The 24,347-nt window shown below is 42.6% G+C and overlaps 1 protein-coding gene across 1 annotated transcript in view; it reads left to right on the top strand.

The window, feature by feature from the left end:
• The window catches only part of DNAH2 (dynein axonemal heavy chain 2), a 426,940-nt gene that overhangs the window by 138,479 nt on the left and 264,114 nt on the right, over positions 1-24,347 (top strand). The window contains exons 11-14 of the mRNA XM_089688974.1: positions 1,603-1,808; positions 9,904-10,033; positions 13,136-13,318; positions 24,074-24,288. Coding sequence (XP_089545100.1) covers positions 1,603-1,808; positions 9,904-10,033; positions 13,136-13,318; positions 24,074-24,288 — 734 coding nt within the window. The remainder of the gene's footprint in view (positions 1-1,602; positions 1,809-9,903; positions 10,034-13,135; positions 13,319-24,073; positions 24,289-24,347) is intronic.

Genomic DNA, 24,347 nt, shown 5'->3' with positions numbered 1-24,347 from the left:
TATCATGTGTACGGGGCATTAAGCTTTGCCAAAAAAAACTGGAAACGGATTGGTTCCTATGCAGAGCTGCAGCAGATTTGGAACTCTCCAGTTTTAGTAAATCAACCCCTAGATTGTACGCTCCAAGGAGCAGGGCCCTTGAACCCCTTGTGTATTGTTACTGTACTGTCTCATGTTCTGTCCCCCACTATAATATACAGCGCTGAGCAAACCTTTTAGCGCTATATAAATACTGTATAATAATAATAATAGATGCATGTAAAGGGACCACATTACATTGCCTTGTGACCCTTTCAGAAAAATGACACCCCCTTTCTAAGAAAATACTGTTGACAATATTACCAACGTTATTTATGTAAGATGAAAGTATAGAAACCTGAATTTTGGTGTGCGGCCCTGTCTCTTCCTTTCTAGCAGGTATAAATCCGTTGTTCCACCGGAGTTTTTTTTCATGATATCGTTATTGGTTAAAACATCCTGCTCATCAACGAAGAGAAAATTGTTCGATCAGTGGACGATTTTCTTATCATGTGTACGGGGCATTCGTTGTATATTATTATACAGGATTTATATATTATTATTATTATTATTATACAGGATTTTTATATTATTATTATACAGGATATGTATTATTATTATTATACAGGATTTATATATTATTATACAGGATTTATATATTATTATTATTATTATTATTATACAGGATATGTATTATTATTATTATTATACGGGATTTATATATTATTATTATTATTATACAGGATTTATATATTATTATTATTATACAGGATTTATATATTATTATTATTATTATTATACAGGATTTATATATTATTATTATTATACAGGATTTATATTATTATTATTATTATACAGGATTTATATATTATTATTATACAGGATTTATATATTATTATTATTATACAGGATTTATATTATTATTATTATTATACAGGATTTATATATTATTATTATACAGGATATGTATTATTATTATTATACAGGATTTATATATTATTATTATTATTATACAGGATATGTATTATTATTATTATTATACAGGATTTATGTATTATTATTATTATTATACGGGATTTATATATTATTATTATTATTATTATACAGGATTTATATATTATTATTATACAGGATTTATATATTATTATTATACAGGATTTATATATTATTATTATTATACAGGATTTATATATTATTATTATTATACAGGATTTATATATTATTATACAGGATTTATATATTATTATTATACAGGATTTATATAGTGCCAACAGTTTGCTCAGCACTTTACAATATAATGGGAGACAATACAGCAACAATACAGTTCAATACAAGAGGGATAGGAGGGCCCTGATCCTGGGAGTTTACAATCTAGGAGTAGGTAGTTTATATTCTGATGGGAGTTGTTTCAAAGATGTAATGGCAGGGGAACTGGTATGACCTGTTTGCTTCACACTCCAGGAATTATGTTTTTTTTACGTTTAATAAAATTCAAACTTCTATTCTTGTATTGTTTGTGTATATATTCGTTATAATGAGTTCTAGACCGTTGCATTACATGACAAGACTGCCTTCGCTTTCTAGGTGTGCCTGTGTCAGCAACAGTTTGGGAGATGGGAGGACGGACAGCAGACTCCTCTCCCCTGCTTTCCTGGGCAGAGTGGTCCCCAGATTACTAGCAGCTTGCTGGAGATTGAAGACACCTTCCAGAAGACCCTTCTCATTCTCAAAGCGGTGAAGAAGACCATACTGGATGTGAAAAATACCACCTGGCATGACAACTATAACAGGTGGCTATAATAAAAATATAAATCGGTGTCTAAAAAGTTTATACACTCTATAATACCCTGTGAAATAACACTAAAAAAAAGTCCCACTTTCACCCTTGAAAGTATAAATCACTAATAATAAACCTTTTTAGTGTCCATACAATTATTATGTGAAAAACCCAAAATTAAAGTCCATAAATCTTCAAATTTCTGTTTAAACTCGCCGTACGATTCCAGTAAATGCTGTGTACCTCAAAATAAAGAAAACTCAATAGTGTATTATCCTCACGAAATTAATTAATATTCATCAATAATCACCAAAAAAAATTTCTTCAAAAATTCCTCATTGTTTTCGTGCAAAATAAAAAAAACGTTAAAGCACGTGATAGTGAAACAGGTTAACAGGTTATACAGTTGTGTTCAAAGTAATAGCAGTCAGACATCACTAACCGGATCAATCACTGTTTTTGGTAGAAATGATATTTCTACATGGCAAATAATTTCCTAGCAGGTGTAGTAGAGTCATAGAAATCCAACAGACCCAACAGTCATGACATGCATGCTGCTGATTCTGTGTCATTGAATCACTCATTGAAAGGGGCGTGTTCAAAATAATAGCAGTGTGGAGTTCTATTAGTGAGGTCATTCATTCTTTGAAAAACAGGTGGCAATTATTGCCCTTATTTAGGGAAGGAAGGCAGCAAATGTTGTACATGCTGGTTACAGTGCATTTCTCTCTGAAATTCTGAGGAAAATGGGTCGTTCCAGACATTGTTCAGAAGAACAGCGTATCTTGATTAAAAAGTTGATTGGAGAGGGGAAGTGCAGAAAATGATTGGCTGCTCAGCTAAAATGATTGCAAATGCTTTAAAATGGCAACCAAAACCTGAAAGACGTGGAAGAAAGCGAAAAACTACCATTGGAATGGATAGAAGAATAGCCAAAATGGCGCGGACTCAGCCAACAATCAGCTCCAGGAAGATGAAAGAAGGTGTGATGTTCCCTGTGAGGACTGTTACAATTGGAAGACGCCTATGTGAAGCCAAGCTATCTGCAAGAAGCCCCTGCAAAGTCCCACTGTTGGAAAAAAGACATGTGCTGAAGAGGTTACAATCTGCCAAAGAGCACATTGACTGGCCTAAAGAGAAATGGCGCAACATTTTGTGGACTGATGAAAGTAAGATTGTTCTTTTTGGGTCTAGTGGGCGGAGACAGTTTGTCAGACGACCCCCAAACACTGAATTCAAGCCACAGTACACTGTGAAGACCGTGAAGCATGGTGGTGCAAGCATCATGATATGGGGATGTTTCTCATACTACGGTGTTGGGCCTATTTATCGCATACCAGGGATCATGGATCAGTTTGAATACATCAGAATACTTGAAGAGGTCATGCTGCCTTATGCTGAAGAGGAAATGCCCTTGAAATGGGTGTTCCAACAAGACAACGACCCCAAACACACCAGTAAACGTGCAACATCTTGGTTCCAGACCAACAAGATGGACGTTATGGAGTGGCCAGCCCAATCCCCGGATCTTAATCCAATAGAAAACTTGTGGGGTGACATCAAAAATGCAGTTTCTGAGGCAAAACCAAGAAATAGAGAAGAACTGTGGAATGTGGTCCAATCATCCTGGGCTGGAATACCTGATCACAGGGGCCAGAAGTTGGGTGACTCCATGCAACACAGATGTACAGCAGTTCTCAGAAACAGTGCGACTACAACCAAATATTCATGAAGTCATTCAAAGGAAAGCAAAATCTTCCAACATTTCTCAGTTTATATAGTGAATGTTTGAGTTTGTAAAGAAGAATACAAACACTGCTATTTTTTTGAACCGTCTAATATTCACTTTTCTTCCATTTTTTTAGAGGAACAACACAAATTTGATCTATTTTTCTTCATGTTGTGATTTGGAATAGAATGTGTTGTGTTCCCAATGCATTTGTGTGGATGGAAATAAAAGCTATTAGAAGGATTTTCAGCTTTATTCACTTTTTTCAACACACTGCTATTATTTTGAACACAACTGTATATATGCTTCTCCGTGAACATTCAGTGTACACATCTAAGTTGCTGAATTACATACTCTTACCCCAGTAAATAATAAGCCAGCCTTTTAAGAATATATAAATCCAGAGAAGGATATGGATCAACCGGAACCTTATGAATACCTTCTGATCCCTCAATACTCTCTCCAGTACTTTCACGGTTTATCAGGTGCTTTCACTGTTTTTTTATTTTGCACAAAATAATGAGGAATTTTTGAAAAAAATGTTTTTGGTGATTATTGATGAATTTATTAATTAATTTTCTGAGGATAATACACTGTTGAGTTTTCTTTGTTTTGAGGTACACGGCATTTACTGGAATCATACGGCGCATTTAAACAGACATTTGAAGAAAGATTTATGGACTTTAATTTTGGGCTTTTTACATAATAATTGTATGGACACTAAAAAGGTTTACTATTAGTTATAGGTGGCTATAATGCTGTATAAGTCCTCCATCCAACAGATCATTCCTGTCACTCCGCAGACCCCCTTCTATATTTTTCTCTTCCCGCCATAAGTTATTTTCAAAGCTCTGCAAAACATGGCGACTCTTAACCTTTGAAAGAGGGAAAGAGGTGTTTTTCTGCTGCTCATGCAGCGTAACCCCAAGGCAGGTTTCGGGGGCAGACCTACGCAGGGGCGGACTGACAACTCATGGGGCCCCTGGGCAATAGGGGATCATGGGGCCCCTGTGTCCTTGCCCAAACTCAAAAAAGCCTATGACAAAGGTACCAGGGGCATCTCATGGGGCCCCCTACTGACCCCGGGGCCCTCGGGCAGTGCCCGAGCTTCCAAATGGTCAGTCCTCCCCTGAACCTACGTTTCACTCTTAGTGAGTCATCTGTCTGTCTTTGACTGGTCTTAGCCTTCCTATGTTCACAGAGCCACACTCAGGTAAATGAGAGAGCTATAATATACCTCCCATGTTACAGCAAGTCAGTATAGGACCAATGGCAAACCCCCGGTTTGCTGTTTTTATTGACATAATGGGTTTTTAAACTCTTTACAATATATATTGATTACCCACAGTTTGTTGTTTATGTGGCTGTGTAAACGCAAACCGTTCAGGGTGACCGTGTTGACCCGTGTCCACCACCACATGCATCTACAATAAGCACATGAGCATCAGAACTGGACCTCAGAGCAATGGAAGAAGGTGGCCTGGTCTGATGAATCACATTTTCTTTCATATCATGTGGATGGCCGGGTTACCTGGGAAAGAGATGGCACCTGGATACAGTATGGGAAGAAGGCAAGCTGGCGGAGGCAGTATGAAACGTTGTCTAGTGGCTTCCATACCTCAATGGGACAGGGCTGTTTTGGCGGCAGAAGAGGGATCTACTCAGTATTAGATGAGTGGCCATATTTTTACATTGAGTGGTCATAATGTTAAGTCTGATTGGTATACAGTATATGGAGATGGCCTCATATTAACTAAGCAATGTTGCTGCTTATTGATCAGCAATAAACAAAGCTCCATTCAAAACAGAAAATGTTCTTTTCAATAGTTATAATGAGCACGTTCTGCATTTGTTTCTGTGCAGTTAATTTTTGCTTCTGTTAATATCTACCATATTATATAGCTCTTGTGTGGACCTTTGGTATCACCAATGGCATGGCCTCCCCCAAGGCATGAAGTCTGAGTACCTGGGTTCTAAAAGGGACCCCACAAGGCGGCCTGGACTTTGCCACATGACCCGCACAGGTCATAACTCTCAGGTGTGTCCCACTGGTGGCACCTGCCAAACTGAAAAGAATCATCAGGCAACAGCATAATGTGTACACAGACAGAGGTCAGGACAGGTGGTGATCAGGAGTCTTATCATGAAAGCTCCAGGCAAGCTACAGACAGACCAACAGCAGGAGTCAGAGGAGAGGTCATAACCAGAAGAGAAGACAGGATACGCAAAACAAGGCCAAACAAAATCAGTTTTATAAATGAATAAGTTCCCTCACATCAGGGTCCCTATCAGAGCCCCCATCAGAGTTCCCCATTTATCAGAGTCCCCCTTACAAGAGGGTCCCCATCACAGCCCCTACTTACATCAGGGTCCCCATCAGAGTCCCCCTTACATCAGGGTCCCCATCAGAGTCCCCGTTACCACTGTAAGGCTTACAGCAAGGTTGTAGCAGCAGGACAGGAGCTGTGTGGCAGAGCAGGCCTGGATGGAGAAAGTTCCATCCTCTTGTGAATGTTACGGCAAGTACGTCATTGGTTGGTAGGGCACCAGCCTGCTACCTTCCAGTGCTAATCTCCATTCCAGGTAAAACATTACATTTGTATTATATCTAGCAGTGTTATGAAAACTAGCTGTGAGTGAAAACATAGGTCTACTCATTGTGGGAAGGCGGTATCTTTCTTCTTTGGATGCAACCAATTAGTGAATGAATACAGAATAAGTAATACTTTCTAAAAAAACACAGTTGCAAAAGGTTTTGGATATTATAAACAACTGGTGTTGTCCTACGCAGAATCCCCATACTGTGGAACATGGAGAAACAATGTCTGCATTAGGAGAACAATACGCTAATTTGCAGTCATTTGCTGCAATCGCATCTCTATTTTTCAGCCTATTATTGTACAGTAATCTCACACAGATCTCACTATTTCGCTGAAACGTCCTCCAACTACGTTACACAGCTCTTCAAATATCCAACTACTTTTCCCTCCTATGGCTTAATACAACTTGCCACAGTTGTTCAACAAAGTACGTCTTTATTTCTCCAAACTGTCATCTACTGATAATCACTTTCTTTCCCCCACCACTCATCCTCTACCTAATCAACAGCTTTGTCTTGCTCTCCCAAGCAACTCAACAGTTCTCTCCACCTTTTTCGAGGTGCTCCACTGTTTCTCAAAATCACGCTCTAACTACCCTCAACCTTTCTCTGTCACTGAAAATCACCATAAGAACTTCCAGCTATACAAGAACTCTCAAATGGTACTCAAAACCCCATGTATTCAAATTCTTGTAGTAGCAAATCAACTACTTTCTACAGATGCTCAATATTTTGACATATCAACTTCTCCCACAACTTTCTACTGTTGCTCAAAAATAGATAGAGATGAACTGAGGTGTCCTCCAAAACTCCAGCCAAACTTCAAACTTGCATTCTTTTTCAACTCCAATGAGCTGTGGGCTAGGTCATTCCCAACTCACACTCCATCTCTTTGTTTTTGGCTCATTAAAGTAAAATGTGCGTGTTTGGCTAGAGATGGGTTTGGAGGATGCCCAATCTCAACAGTGATCCACAGCTACTCCACAAGCTTCAAAAACTCTCAAATGTTGATAAAAAAATCCCAAACTCTAAAACTCTTACTCAGATACCTGCCATAGTGAATCAGCTGCTTTGTACAGCTACTCTACAGCTCTCTACTTATGGACTTCTCCCATAACATTCAAAAGTGAGCAACAGATACTCCATAACTCTTCCCACATACAACTGTTATTAAAAAAAAAAAATTCAGCTTCTTAGCAACACACTTTTGTCAACTCTTACTCGATAACTCTTCCCAGACACTCAACAACTCTCTTCAGTTGCTCAAAAATTCTGCCTGCTATCCAAAAACATCCCCTGGATCACTAGAAATATACTGCAGCACTCATGGTATTTACTGTGATGCTCAACACCTCACTGCCATAATCCAAAAAACACTTCTAAGCTAATCAAGAACTCTTCCCATCTGCTTAATAATTAATGCTAAAAAAAAACTGCAATGGCTCAGCAACTTTTCCCAGCTAATCAAGACAACTGCTGAAGTAATGAACACAGCTATACAAAACAGTGTTGTCTATGTAGTCAAGACATTTCAAACTTCTTTGCTGAAATTTTCTCAAAAAATGTTTCTCATTTTTTTTTCTATGCAATCTATCCCCATCACTGAACAATTCTTAGGTGCTCTGGATGTCCAACACCAATCATAGCATTTTATATCTAATACACAGAACTCACTACTCATCCACTCTCCAAAAACCATGTCTGTTGAAGGTTCTCATTTATTCAGGACCTGGTATACAGTAGTAGGCAATCACATTCAACTGGACTTGTTCTTTATTGTTGAAGGCATTTTGTACCGTACTAGCCACTTTTTCAGTTTCTAGAGCACATGTGTCAAATACAAGTGAATCCAGCCCACCAGGCCATTTGATGTGGCCCTCGCACCTCTCCTGCAGCTGCAGCACCCCCTCATCTCTGTCCCCACCTTGTCTCAGCAGTTGGCAGCAGAGAGGAGGACAGAACTCCTTTCACCAGATCCTGTGCTTCTCCGTGCAGCCACAGACAGGATTGTTGCTGCCCTCCACATATCAGCAGTCTGCAGTAGAGAGGAGGACAGAACTCCTACAGATCCTGCACCTCTCTGTGTAGCCGCAGCACCCCTTTGTCTCTGCCTTCCCTGGTCTCAGCATTCAGCAGACTCTGGCAGCCAACTCCAGCCCTCCTCTGGTAGCCAACTCCAGCCCTCCTCTGGTAGCCAACTCCAGCCCTCCTCTGATAGCCAACTCCAGCCCTCCTCTGGCAGCCAACTCCAGCCCTCCTCTGGTAGCCAACTCCAGCCCTCCTCTGATAGCCAACTCCAGCCCTCCTCTGGCAGCCAACTCCAGCCCTCCTCTGATAGCCAACTCCAGCCCTCCTCTGATAGCCAACTCCAGCCCTCCTCTGGCAGCCAACTCCAGCCCTCCTCTGATAGCCAACTCCAGCCCTCCTCTGGCAGCCAACTCCAGCCCTCCTCTGATAGCCAACTCCAGCCCTCCTCTGATAGCCAACTCCAGCCCTCCTCTGACAGCCAACTCCAGCCCTCCTCTGGTCCTCCTTGAGACCCTGCACTTTCTAATTCCCAGTTCCGCCCCCAGCTTCTTCCCTGCAGGACACAAGGTAAGGGGGGTGCACTGTCATGTAATGGAGGGTGGGGGACTCTTAACTTCTGATGGTGGGGGGGGGGCTCTTGACATCTGATGTAAGAAGGGGTGGGGTGCTCTGGACATCTAGTCTTACAACTGGCCCTTTGAGGGTAACCATAATGCTGATACAGCCCTCGATTAAATGGAGATTGACACCCCTGTCCTAGGGTGTCAGGAAGGTATCTCAGCATGTATATTCACACCTAATGATACCCTAATCCAATCAATGTGGAATATGGAAATGTTGAAGAAGTGGCTTGGGAAGCTACAAAATTTCTTTGGCAATACAGAACAAGTGTAGATTAAGTGTACTAACTACTACTAGATATCACCAACTACTTTTAACCAATGTCATCGAACACTCAACATCCTCTAGCTGCTTTGCATTGCATCTGGTGGTTGCAATCACCATGTTCTCTCATTCTGAAAATCCTGACTGGTAATTGAGTTATACCCTCAACTGGTCCTTTTTCACTGTTGTCTCTTCGGCTTCCTGAATGCCAGCTGCCTGGACCTTTACCCTTCAGGCTTAAAATTTAGTATTCATTTCAGTATATATAACCTTTTTGACTATTGCCTGTGGAGAATACCTGGAGGCCTAAAAGTATTATACAGTGAAATCTGAACCTCGTTGAAAGGTTCAGTGGCCATGAATGGGCACTTCTTTGAGTTCGTATCTCTGGGTAGAACTTAATATTGGTGACACATAGGGGTTTATTTACTAAAGCTGGAGAGTCCAAAATCAGACTCCCTTTTGCATAGAAACCAATCAGCTTCCAGGTTTCATTGCCAAAGCTTCATTGAACAAGCTGAGGTTAGAAGCTGATTGGTTTCTATGCAGAAGGGAGTCTGATTTTGGACTCTCCAGCTTTAGTAAATAAACCCCATAAGGTCCTCATTATTCTGTGACAATACCACCTACTCGGCTGAGCAATATATTTACTACTTATTTTCTCTCATTTTTCTGTTCCCATTACAGCTTGCCATAGCTCTCCCCTGCTATTTAATGATTTCTGTGTGCCCAGCCTTGTTCCTGATGTTACTCCAAGAAACTGTCCATCACAAGCTCTATTCTTCACTTTTTAACCTTGGCACTGCTTTCCGTGTAATCATCCCAATAGTTTCCTGTTCTACCCCTTCATTGTGTCTCTTCCTACAGGTTCCGAGCCGGCGTGAAAGATCTAGAGGTGATGATGCAAAATCTTATCATGACGGCTTTTGAGACAGTACGCAGCGCAGAGCAGGGTGTTGAACTGCTGGACGTCTTCCATCATTTGTCAGCCAGAGAGGTGAGGTGCCACCACCAGAAAGAGCTAGGGCTGCAGTATCCTCCACTGGGGGTAAAGGGGTCCCGAGAGAAGCAGAAATGGACCTCTAGGAAGTAGTTCAATGGCAAGTGTATGAGGCACTGTAGATCTGTCATTGAATGTAAAGAAGAGAATGTGCTCCTGCTGTACTATAAGCAAATTCTGTGAAAACTAAAACCACAAATCACATATTCTTATGATAAAACTGATCCCAGCACTTGAATGTTCACTTACAGCTATGTTTAAAATGAACTCCAGGCTAACAGTTAAGTACACAGTTAAAATTTCTATATGAAAGAAGATAGTAGATCACAGGCTCAGAAATGGCATGCAATGCCGAGCTGCAGCAAGCAAAGCCTGCAGAATATTAGCATGCATTAAAAAGGGCATTTACTCAAAAGATAAAACTATGGCTAAGTGGTTAGCACTTCTGCCTAGCAGCAATAGGGTCATTGGTTTGAATCCTAACCACGGCACTACCCACGTGGAATTTGCACGTTCTCTCTGTGCCTGTGTTGGTTTCCTTGGGGTACTCTGGTTTCCTCCCACACTTCAAAAGACATGCTGGTAGGTTAATTGGCTCCTGTCTAAATTGTTCTTAGTATGTATGAATGTGGTTTATAAACCTTAGATTGTACGCTCCTTGAGGGTTAGGGACTGATGTGAATGTATAATATATATATAAGGATTTATATATTATTATTATACAGGATTTATATATTATTATTATACAGGATTTATATATTATTATTATTATTATTATTATTATACAGGATTTATATAATATTATTATTCAGGATTTATATATTATTATTATACAGGATTTATATATTATTATTATTATACAGGATTTATATATTATTATTATTCAGGATTTATATATTATTATACAGGATTTATATAATATTATTATCATTATTATACAGGATTTATATATTATTATTATTATTATTATACAGAATTTATATATTATTATTATACAGGATTTATATATTATTATTATTATTATACAGGATTTATATATTATTATTATACAGGATTTATATATTATTATTATTATTATACAGGATTTTTATATTATTATTATACAGGATTTATATATTATTATTATTATACAGGATTTATATAGCGCCAACAGTTTGCTCAGCGCTGTACAATATAACGGGAGACAATACAGCAACAATATAGTTCAATACAAGAGGGAAAGGAGGGTCCTGCTCCTTGGAGCTTACAATCTAGGGGAGAGGGACTAGTGGTACAAAAGGTAGTAACTGTGGGGGATGGACTGGTTGGAAGAGTAGAAGATTCCATTATTAGCCGAGGGCAGGATAGGCTTCCCTGAAGAGATAGGTTTTCAGAGATCGTCTAAAAGAGAGCAGAGTAGGCGATAGTCTGATAAATTGGGGTAGAGAGTTCCAGAGGATGGGGGAAGCTCTGGAAAAGTCCTGGAGACGAGCATGGGAGGAGGAGACAAGGGAGCTAGAGAGCAGGAGTTGGTGGGAGGAGCGGAAAGTATGGTTTGGGTGATATTTAGAGACAAGATCGTTGATGTAATTTGGGGCAGAATGTAGAATGCAGAATTGGGGTATATGTAAATTGATGATACTATATAAGTACATGTAATACACTAGTAAATAAATAATTCTACCACTTTACAACACTGTGATTTGGGCCACATCTTGAGTATTCCGTCCAGTTCTGGTCACCAATCCTCAGGAAGGATGTCCCTTACCTGGAGAGAGTCCAGAGAAGGGCAACAGAGCTAATAGTAGGACTGGTGGATCTCAGTTACAAGGAACGACTACATGCATTAAACTTATACTCCCTAGAGAAAAGTCGCTTGAGAGGGGATATGATTGCAATATACCAATACAGTATCTCAATGGGGATTCAGTTTCAGAGAGCTTAAGAAGACACACAGCCCTTCAATAAAATTGAAGGAGAAGCTGTTAAACATTAAACTGCGTAGAGAGTTCATTACTGTTAGAGGATGTGGAACTCCCTTCCACAGTCATTGGTGTCTGTGGGAAGTGTTGACAGTTTCAAAAACTCTTAGATGGGAATCTTAGCAAATGCAATATACAGGGATATGGGAAATTGTATTGATATAAACGCACACACACATACTCACCCAGGTTGAATCAGATGGACTGGTGTCTTTATTCAATCTCATCAACTATGTAACCTGCCAAAGGCTTTGTATGCCTGTCCATCCATTCTAGGGCCAGCCACATTTTGTGACCTCACTATCCTCCATTGCACTTAATTAGTACAGCTTGATCACTTCCCTGCCTCTAGCCTGTGACCCTACTACTAAATAGGGTAGATGATGGACTCAGATCCTTTATCTGCCAGTCACGGAGCACTGGTTGGGCTTGATGACAACCTCAGTAGTTCTACCACACAGTGAGGCCACCGAAACACAGGCATTGGCCATCACTGAAGAATTCAAAAAAAAAGTGTCAGCTGGTGGTCTTAAGATCTTTTTACCATTTTTGGTAAACTTGAGACAACAGGAAGATAAAAGGTATCCAACATGTTTTATGGGGATCACCCACCCAATCCACCTTCATCTGGTCTTGGATGAACATACAGTAGAAAGGAATCTGTATACCATATATTTAGTCCTGTAGGAAGTGTTTTCATTTTTCATCCAAGCCTTGATGAAGGGGGATTGTTTGGCCCCTGAAACACGTCATTTTTATCTTCCTGTTGTCTCTGTTGTCAGCAATAAATGAATATGGACTCCTAAGAAGACCATCTGGCACTGATTTCCCTCTTTCCAACTCTTACTGATGGTATGTTCCTTGTCAACACACCTGATTGGTCCTGCTGCTGTACAGGGAATACATGAGGCTGATACCAAGTCAAATTCAGCTACTTAGCCTAGTTGCATGGAAAAATAGATTTAACCTTTTTTTTTTTTCTAATGATCACATTTCTGAATTGACAGGTGTCTATTTTATTTCTATCTGCATGGAGTTTAGGCACAGCTCACCCAGAAGTAATATTTCAGTTTTAGGTGAGGTATACCTCAAAACACCCTGTAACCCTTTGGCTTCTGTTGTGTTCCTTGTTCTCCAGGCCATAAAACGTACATTTGACAAGAAGACGGTACAAGTGTATGAAATGTTCAAGAATGAGCTGGATCTTGTTAACAAAGAGCTTGGCAGAAAAATTCCTACAGTGCCATCTCACATGTGTCGCTCTGCTGGTCAGGCGCACTGGGTGCGGGCTTTAAGACGTCGCATTGATCGGCCAATGCAGGTGAGTCCAATTTATGGCAGGAGTTTATATCAGTCTCTACCCCAGAGACATTTACACTCTAAGGTCTCACCACAGTCACACACTATTATCATTATTATTATATATTTATATAGCTTTGACATACACTATTTTGCCAAAAGTATTGGGCCACCCCTCCAGATCATTGGATTCATGTGTTCCAGTCACCTCCATGGCCATAGGTGTATAAAATCAAGCAGCTAGGCATGCAGACTGCTTCTACATACATTGGTGAAAGAATGGGTCGCTCTCAAGAACTCAGTGAATTCAAGTGTGGTCCCGTGATAGGTTGCCACCTGTGCAATAAGTCCATCCGTGACATTTCCTGGCTACTAAATATTCCACACTCAACTGTTAGTGGGATTATAACAAAGTGGAAGCAACTGGGAACAACAGCAACTCAGCCACCAAGTGGTAGGCCACGTCACATGTCAGAGCGGGGTCAGCGCATGCTGAAGCGCACAGTGCGCAGAAGTCTCCAACTGTCTGCAGAGTCAATAGCTAAAGACCTCCAAACTTCCTGCGGCCTTCAGATTAGCACAACAACAGTGCATAGAGAGCTTCATGGAATGTGTTTCCATGGCCAAGCAGCTGAATCCAAGCCTTACATCACCAAGTGCAATTCAAAGCGTCGGATGCAGTGGTGTAAAGCACGCCACCACTGGACTCTAGAGCAGTGGAGACATGTTCTCTGGAGTGACAAATCATGCTTCTCTGTCTGGCAATCCAATGGACGTGTCTGGGTTTGGCTGGTCCAGGAGAACAGTACTTGCCTGACTGTATTGTGCCAAGTGTAAAGTTTGGTGGAAGGAGGGATTATGGTGTGGGGTTGTTTTTCAGGGGTTGGGTTGGGTTTGGCCCCTTAGTTCCTGTGGAGGGAACTCTTAAGCGTCAGCATACCAAGATATTTTGGACAATTTCATGCTCCCAACTTTGTGGGAAGAGTTTGGGGATGGCCCCTTCCTGTTCCAACATGACTGAGCACCAGTGCACAAAGGAAAGTCCATAGAGACATGGATGAGTGAGTTTGGGGTGGAGGAACTTGACTGGCCTGCACAGAGTCCTGACCTCAACCCCATAGAACACCTTTGGGATGAATTAGAGCGGAGACTGCGAGCCAGGCCTTCTTGTCCTACATCAGTGCCTGACCTCACAAATGTGCTTCTGGAAGAATGGTCCAACCTTCCCATAGACACCCTCCTAAACCTTGTGGACGGCCTTCCCAGATGAGTTGAAGCCGTTATAGCTGCAAAGGGCGGGGCCAACTCATTATTGAACCCTACGGACTAAGACTGGGATGCCATTAAAGTTCATGTGCGTGTAAAGGCAGGCCATCCAATACTTTTGGCAATATAGTGTACTCTGTAATGCTGTACAGAAAACATTGAGCCAGTCACATCAGTGTGTGCACCAAAAGAGCTTACACTTACACAATGTCCCACTACATTTCCACACTATTATTATAATACATTTATACTGTATAGTGGTAAAATTTCCTAATCGTACATCACAGGACACTTGTGAGTTTATTCATAAACTGTTTGGTTGCACGCTGACAAATAGCAAACATTGACACATCCCTGCATAACCCCACCCACTCCCAGCATTGCCTCAGTTTTTTCTGGTGTTCTTGTGTGATGGACCTGTTTTTCTCCGATGAGTGTGTCTTCTACTATGATGCACAAACATCTACTACCAAAATTGCATCCAGTTACTGAGCCTCGGTGCTGTAAAGCAGCAGTAGTTATCAGGATCAGTCCCTACAGTTTGCCATTCCTAGAGTACCTGGTGGAAGAACAGGGAAGGCCTGGAAGATGCTACTAGAATTGGATTCCATGTGTGGAGCTGCTTAGCAAACAGCTCTAGCATGTGAGTTAGCTGGCAGGGTGCTATGCAGGTCCAGGACTGTGATCTGCTGCAGCAAAGCCCAGTTCCTGAAAACCCTGTAGGGTAGCCTGATGTGAGATAGGTGAAGATGGAGCTGGTTATTTGAGCTGGAGACATTTTCGATGCCTCTGTTCTAGTACCAGAAATATAGCACGGATACTATTCCTGTTTGTTCATGGTGCCCAAGCCAAATGGCAATGTGCAGCCCATTCTGAACAAGAGTCTACATGTTAAAAACTTTTGTATGTAATCTGTGTGCTCTGAAATTGCTTCTCTTTGTCAGGGGCACTTCCTGGCCTCAGTGAACATCAAGGATGCCTACCTCCTCATTCTAATTTTTCCCCCTCATCAACGATACCTGCTGTTTGCGGAGTTTGAGCAGCATAGTCAGTTTGTGGCTCTAGTCCTTGGTCCAGGCCACACACCACGAGTGTTCATGAGAGGTGCTAGTGTTAACCCTTCTAAGAAACAGGGGAACAGCCTAAATTTCTACAGAGCATCCACAGGATTCTCAGTTTTCAAGAGTCAACCCTGGAAAAATCGCACTGCCTGGAGTATCTGGGCCTTGTCCTGGCAGGCGTATTCCTTCCCCCAGAAAAGGTTCTTACCCTTCGATCCAAGGTGTGAGAATTACGTACCCCGGAGAGTCCTTTTATTAATTTTTGCACGAGGGTGCTGTGATGATTGTGGACTCCTTTGAGGCAGTCTTGTTTGCTCAATTTCTTTCAAAAAGATTGCAACTCAGCATCCTGACAGCTGGGAACAAGTAGACTTTGTCTTTATATCCCCCATGTTTCTGAAGACCAACACCAAGTTAGTCCTGAATTGGTGGCTGTCCAGCCATACGCTGGAGTTGGGATGGTGCTGAGAGGCTGGGAATGTGTCCTGGATTGCATCTCTGGAGACATGGGCATCAAAGGAAGCCCAGCTGCCGATCATTGTCCTGAAGCTCAGGGCTATTTAGCTTGTCCTTCAGTACTGGACCTTCTCACTCTGGGGGCTGCCATCCATGTCCAATCTAACAAAGCCACAGTGTTGGCGTACATAAATCGTTAAAATTAAATCAAGAGTCAGGCTAGACAGAACTTCACGTTACAGCCTTTGTCCATGGTGCACATTCCAGAAGTGTAAAATTATCAAGCAGACCTCTTAAGCTGTCCAGGCTGAACCTAGTACAGAGGTCTCTCCACCCAGAAAAAGGTGTGCCACCTACTCTGTCTCTGGTGGGGGACACTAGATGTACACGTACTGGCATCCAGATTCAGCAACACACTGGACACATTCATGTCCATTGATCATCAAGCCTTCAGGGTGGTGGATGCCCTAATAACTCCATGGAAAGAGTTCAACCTGATTTATTCATCTGCCTCCTGCCACTCCCCTCCCCCCCCCCCCCCCCCCCAAGCTCGTTCCTCGCTTGCTTTGGAGGATAGAGAGGAAAGGAAACTCAAATTGGCCCAGCTATTGAAGCCAAAATCCTAATGCTTGGGGGTTCTTTCAGTCTCTGTAATCCCCACCATGCAGAAGGCCAGACAGCCCTTATTCTTCCTTCAGTCAGGACTGGAAAAGTCCTTTGCCCTGAGGACTATTAAGGGTCAGGTTTCTGCTTTGGCGGTGCTTTTTCCAAGATCACTAGCTTCCCATTCCTTGGTCAGAGCCTTTGTAAAGGGGTGACTCACAGTGCATCACCAGTAAGCTCTGTGTTGACTCAACACAGAGCTGAACCTCAACCAGGTGTTGTCGGGTCAATGGAGGCCTCTAGGCTTCCATTAAGGCCAATTTGGGTTATTTATCTCCCTTTTTTTGTTGCAATCTTTTTGTTCATAAGGGTGTATGAACTTGTGGCATTATCAAGTAGGGAATCGTTTATTGTTCTTTGCAAGGTTGTTTTGAGACCTCAGAACTCTTTTCTGCTTAGGGTGTTTGCAGAATTTCATTTAAACCAGGAGATAGTGTTGCCTTCCTTTTGTCCAGCTCCAAAACATCCTGAGATCCACTGCCTGGATGTTGTTAGGGCTATGCAAGTCTACCTTTCAGCCACGTTGATCCGTCAATCTGATGTACTTTCTTTGTGTTGGCAGTGGGCTGCCACATAGGACAGGTTGCCTCTTGATCCACAGTTCCAAGGTGGATTAGGCAGCTTTGACCTGAATTCAGGCATATGACCTGAAGAAGAGGGTTCCTTCATTCGCTGTGAAGACTCACTCCACCAGAAGTGTCACTGCTTTATGTACTTCAGGCCTCATTTTCCGAGGTCTTCTGCACAACATTTGCCATCTATTACCAGGTAGATGTGCAGGTCTTGTGCGCTGGCCTTGGTCAGAAAGTCTTCCAGGTGGCCCAATAAGGGCCTTCTTTGTTGGCATCACTTTTGTTCCTGTTAAGAGTTTTGTTCATAGCGGGCCTGTTGGCTATTATTTGCTGTTGCCTGCCCCTCAGGGATTGCTATTGGGCTTCCCAACGGTCTAAGAATTAACTCTCCTATGTCCTGTGATAAATAGATAAAAAAACTAGGATTTTTTTACTTACCTGTAAAATCGTTTTTCTTGGAGTACATCACAGTACACAAGTCCCTACCCTCATGTTTCACTCAAATATTGCTTGCTGACAAAACGTAAAGCGGTTGTAAACCTCAGACATGAAATATGAACAAAGCATATCCCTCTATAGTTTGCATTTGTCTCAATCTAGAGACTAGAGCACTAAGTGTCATTTCTGTCCACGGCTGTGTTCCTCTGCTATCAGCATAAATCACTGCTGACAAGTTTCCCTGACACCAAGAGAAAAATGGTGACAGGGGAGGGATCTTCAGCAGATTGACAGCCTCAGCTCTGTTCTTGTGAGCTTTCCACCTCCTTTTTTCTAAACTCTCAGACAAGCTTATAAATTCAGCACTTTGAATGGATGTAGAGAAGAGATAAACAGGTACAACGTATATCGAAGGATTTGTTTAATCTCTGTGTATCACCTGAGGCCAGTCACTTCACTGGGTATTTGTAAGGGTTAAGCAATACTTATACAATAAATATACATTTATTGGGATTTGTTTTTTTCCAAAGACATGTAGCAGAATACATTTTGGCCTAAATTTATAAAGGAATTTTTATTTTTTATTGGATATGTTTTATAGCAGAAAGTAAAATATATACAGTGAAGGAAATGCGTATTTGCTCCCCTGCTGATGTTGAATGTTTGCCCCTCACAAAGAAATGATCAGTCTAAAAATCAAATGTTCGGTGTATTGTAACACTGAGAGACAGAATAGCAACAACAAATTCAGCAGAAATGCGTCTAACAAATGATGACTGATCTGCATGTTCATGAGGGAAATAAGTATTTGATCCCCTATCAATCAGCAGGATTTCTGGCTACCAGGTGTCTTTCATACAGGTAACAAGCTGAGATTAGAAGCAGTCTCTTAAAGGGAGTGCTGCTAATCTCATTTTGTTACCTGTATAAAAGACACCTGTCCACAGGAGCAATCAAACAATCAGATTCCAAACTCTCCACCATGGCAAAGACCAAAGAGCTGTCCAAGGATGTCAGGGACAAGATTGTAGACCTACACAAGGCTGGACTGGGCTACCAAACTATCGCCAAGCAGCTTGGTGAGAAGGTGACAACAGTTGGTGCAATCATTCGCAAATGGAAGAAACATAAAACAACTGTCAGTCTCCCTAGGTCTGGTGCACCATGCAAGATCTCACCTCGTGGAGTATCAATGATCATGAGAACAGTGAGGAATCATCCCAGAACTACACGTGAGGATCTTGTCAATGATCACCAGGCAGCTGGGACCACAGTCACCAAGAAAACAAACAAACTCTCCACCATGGCAAAGACCAAAGAGCTGTCCAAGGATGCAGGGTGTTTTCGTTTATATAATAAAAAACCCAGTGGTGATCAAATACCACCAAAAGAAAGCTTCATTTGTGTGGAACAATGATATACTGTAAATTTAATTTGGGTACAGCATTGCATGATCGCGCAATGACCAGTTAAAGTAGTCCAGTGTTCAATAGCAAAAAATGGCCTGATCAAAAACCCTGCATCCTTGGACAGCTCTTTGGTCTTTGCCATGGTGTAGAGTTTGGAATCTGATTGTTTGATTGCTCCTGTGGACAGGTGTCTTTTATACAGGTAACAAAATGAGATTATCAGCACTCCCTTTAAGAGACTGCTTCTAATCTCAGCTTGTTACCTGTGTGAAAGACAGAGCGGAAGTGGTTCAGCCAGTCATGTCAATCTCTACACTAGGGGAGCTTAGACTCTAATGTTCCAGGCTTTTTGCAGTCGAGGCAGCTGCATTGTTTTGCTGAGAAAGAAATCATTGTATACATTTGAGGGGGGGATAGTGAGCAACGAGGGACAGTTGGAATCCTGCAGGACTGACAACACTGGCTGGGATTTCAGTGCTGTGTTGTCAGCTAGGAGCTCACTGGATTTTCGATAGCTTGGAACAGAAAATAGGGAATTATATTGGAGAGATGTACTGAATATGTTTTTATTTCTTTTCATTTTTCTGACTCAAGCCAGACATGATGATGACATGGGAGTACTGTACACATGACCATATCACACATAAACCGCAGCAGCCCCCATGCTGTTTGGCATATACAATGGTTCCAGAGAATGTACGGCAGCCTTCCCAGTATTAATAATACAAGCAGAATCCTCGGGCCCGCGCGTCTGCAAGTGAGATTAGCATAGGCTCTTTGTAAAATGAAATTGACATTGACAGCAGATCTCTCCAGAGTCCTCAGCCAGCGACGTGTTCTGTGTGTACTCCGCTTGTACCGCACACAATGCTGTTCCTGGTGGTCCTTCTCATTACATTCTCTCATTTTACTGTCCGCCCTGTGGAGACCAGGCGGGGAGCCGGGTGATCTATGCAAATCCAGGAACTCCATGGATCAGAGCCAGCAAACAAAGAGAGAGGAGGGAGCATCTCATCAAGGATAGGAAATGTAGACAGAGGAGAAGGAGAGGGGCAGGTTTGGGCTTAGGGATGAGCCAAACCTCGCAGCACCAGGACTGCAGGTTCAGCTCCCACCAGGGACACAGTCTAAATTGAGTTTGTTGTGAGCGCCTCAGTGTACTTTGTGGAGCACTGCAGAGTGTTCAGAGCTATATCAATGAATAAAAGCTGGCTGGATCCACAGCACCTCCATAGTGGCTGTCAATGCACTGGAGCCTGGATGAGCCTCATCTTGTACCTGGATGAGGCCAGCGACCTACCTGTGCGTTGCTGTGTCTGTACAGGCCGTCCGTCCACAGTACATTGCAGGCAGGTGGTCCATAGGTGGTCAATGTTCTCTGTACAGCACTGCCAAAGATGTCAGAGCTATATCAATGAATAAAAGCTGGCTGGATCCACAGCACCTCCATAGTAGCTGTCAATGCACTGGAGCCTGGATGAGCCTCATCCTGTACCTGGATGAGGTCAGCGACCTACCTGTGCATTGCTGTGTTTGTACAGGCCCTCCGTCTGCAGTACATTGCAGGCAGGTGGTCCAGAGGTGGTCAATGTTCACTATACAGCACTACCAAAAATGTCAGAGCTATATCAATGAATAAAAGCTGGCTGAATCCACAGCACCTCCATAGTAGCTGTCAATGCACCCTAACTGCACTGGAGCCTGGATGAGCCTCATCCTGTACCTGGATGAGGCCATTGACCTACCTGTGCATTGCTGTGCCCGTCCACAGTACATTGCAGGCACGTGGTCCAGAGGTGGTCAATGTTCTCTGTACAGTACTACCAAAAATGTCAGAGCTATATCAATGAATAAAAGCTGGCTAGATCCACAGCACCTCCATAGTGGCTGTCAATGCACTGGAGCCTGGATGAGCCTCATCTTGTACCTGGATGAGGCCAGCGACCTACCTGTGCGTTGCTATGTCTGTACAGGCCGTCCGTCCGTCCACAGTACAATATGGGCAGGTGGTCCAGAGGTGGTCAATGTTCTCTGTACAGCACTGCCAAATATGTCAGAGCTATACCAATGAATAAAAGCTGGCTGGATCCACAGCACCTCCATAGTAGCTGTCAATGCACCCTAACTGCACTGGAGCCTGGATGAGCCTCATCCTGTACCTGGATGAGGCCAGCGACCTACCTGTGCATTGCTGTGCCTGTACAGGTCGGCCGTCTGCAGTACATTGCAGGCAGGTGGTCCAGAGGTGGTCAGTGTTCTCTGTACAGTACTGCCAAATATGTCAGAGCTATATTAATGTATAGTCATGATAGTGTGTGACTGTGGTGTGTAAGCTCCTCTGGTACAAAGACTGACATGACTGGCTCTGTACAGCACTGTGGTATATGTCAGAGCTACAGTATATAAATATATAAATATAATATTAGTGTGAGACTGGTGGGACATTAGAGTGTAAGCTCCTCTGGTACAAAGATTGACATGACTGGCTTAGTGCTTTGTACAGCACTGTGGTATATGTCAGATCTGCAGTATATAAATATAATATTAGTGTGTGACTGGTGGGACATTAGAGTGTAAGCTCCTCTGGTACAAAGACTGATATGACTGGATCAGTGTTCTCTGTGCAGCACTGTGGTATATGTCAGAGCTACAGTATATAAATATACCCCCTCAGCGCCGGTGCCTATCGGACCTTTAAGAGTTTCAGAAGCCGGGAGGCAGGGCGGGGTTTAGGGTCATGTGACCGCTGTGACACGCCATCACGGCGGTCACATGATCAGGAAAGGTCCCGATCGAAAGAGGATATCGGGACCTCTCCGTGAGTACCGGACATGTGTGCTGGGAGCGCGCAGGGCGTGCGCTCTGAGCACATATGTTTTTTTTTTTTAGTAGAATGCAAATGTGCGGCCGCTCAGCGTCTAGGCTCAGACACCGGGAGGCCGCACATTTGCGTTCGGCCAGCGCCAAGAGAATATATATTTAAATGTGAGACTGTGGGGGGATAGTAGAGTGTAAGCTCCTCTAGCGCAGAGACTGATTTGGCTGGCTCAAATTTTTTTCTACAGCGCTGTGGTATATGTCAGAGCTATATGAATGTAAAATAATAGTTTGTGGCTGTGGTTAGACGTTAGATTGTAAGCTCCTCTGGTCTAGAGACTGTTCCGACTGGCTCAGTGACCTCTGTACAGCACTACGGTATATGTCAGAGCTATATAAATGTATAATAATAGTGTGTGGCTGTGGTTAGACGTTAGAGTGTAAGCTCCCCTGGTCTAGAGACTGTTCCGACTGGCTCAGTAACCTCTGTACAGCACTGCGGTATATGTCAGAGCTATATAAATGTATAATAATAGTGTGTGGCTGTGGTTAGACGTTAGATTGCAAGCTCCTCTGGTGTAGAGACTGTTCCGACTGGCTCTGTGACCTCTGTACTGCACTGCGGTATATGTCTGGGCTATATAAATGTATAATAATAGTGTGTGGCTGTGGTTAGACGTTAGATTGCAAGCTCCTCTGGTGTAGAGACTGTTCCGACTGGCTCAGTGACCTCTGTACAGCACTGCAGTATATGTCTGGGCTATATAGAGCTATAATAATATTAGTGTGTGTCTGTGGTGGGGGCATTAGCCCCTCTGATTGAGAGAGTGATCTGACTGGCTCAGTGCTCTTTGTACAACACTGCGGTATATGTCAGAGCTATATAAATGTATAATAATAATAATAATAGTGTGTGACTGTGATGGGGACATTAGAGTGTTAGCTCCTTGGGTGCAAAGATGTGACTGGCTCCATGTTATCTGTACAGCACTGTGGTATATGTCAGAGCTGTATAAATTTATGAGCGGTTTTCAAAAAGTTTCCACACTTTTGTTAAATAGAGTTTAAAAAGTGCAGAAACTTTTTGAAGAACCCTCGTATATTACTAATAGTGTGTAACTGGGGGGGGGGGGGCATTAGAGTGTAAGGTCCTCTGATTGAGAGACCAATGTGACTGGCTCTGTGTTCTTTGTACAACACTGCAGAACAGAGCTGCTGTATATAAATGCATAATAAAAATAGTCTGTGACTGTGGGGAGACGTTAGATTGCAAGCTCCTCTGACGCAGAGATTAGTGTGAATGGCTCAGTGTTCTCTGTACAGCCCTGTGGTACATATGAAAGCTATATAAATGTATAATAATAGTGTCTGAGTGTGGGGGGAACATTAGAGTGCAAGCTCTTCTGGTGCAGTGTCTGAAGAGATTGGCTCAGTGTTCTCTGTACTGCACTGCTGTATATGTCAGAGCTATATTAGGGTATACAAATAGTGTGTGACTGTGGTACGAAATTAGAGTGCAAGCTCTGGTGCAGTGCCTCAGTGTTCTGTGTACAGCACTGCAGTATATGTCAGAGCTTCTGTATATGAATGTATCATCATAATAGTGTGAGGGCATTAGAGTGTAAGCTCATCTGGTGCAGGGAATGGTGGGAATTGCTCAGTATTCTGTGTACAGCGCTGCGGTATATGTCAGAGCTTCTGTATATGAATGTATAATCATAATAATGTGAGGGCATTAGAGTGTAAGCTCACCTGGTGCAGGGAATGGTGGGAATTGCTCAGTGTTCTGTGTACAGCACTGCGGTATATGTCAGAGCTTCTGTATATGAATGTATCATCATAATAGTGTGAGGGCATTAGAGTGTAAGCTCACCTGGTGCAGGGACTGGTGGGAATTGCTCAGTGTTCTCTGTACAGTGCAAATAAAAGTATCACATGCAGTGATTGGCTGTTTCATATGTATGAATACTGATTTACAAAATAAATGTAATTAAAGGAGAGTGGGAGTAGAGATTGCATTAGGTCAGTATAGTTTGCTGCATACTACTAATCATCCTTGGTGTGACGTTTGACCTCCCATGACTTTCTCCTGTAGATCCTGGCCAGCTGCCATTTCATGCCCCGGGTCGGAGTAGGCGAGGAGGTCATTCATGAGTACCAGCAGCTGACCCAGAAACTGGAGGAGCTGGTGAGGCAGATCTTCTCAGAATGGTCTCAGGCGGCGGACAGGCAGGCCATGAAACGCCTGGACATCCCTCTTATGGTCCGCAGCCAGGAGAAGCCCGGAATGCTAGACGTCAACTTTGATAAGTAAGTAGAAGGGATTGGCCTGGGTGTCTGAGTGTCAGCTGGATCTTCCTCTAACCTTT

This window comes from Staurois parvus, unplaced genomic scaffold (genome assembly GCF_062004578.1).
Source record: "Staurois parvus isolate SC_StPar_1 unplaced genomic scaffold, SC_StPar_1.0 ptg000463l, whole genome shotgun sequence".
In the NCBI taxonomy this organism is placed as follows: Eukaryota; Metazoa; Chordata; class Amphibia; order Anura; family Ranidae; genus Staurois; species Staurois parvus.
The sequence above is the reverse complement of the archived record's forward strand: the minus strand, read 5'-3'. Positions and strand labels throughout refer to the sequence as shown.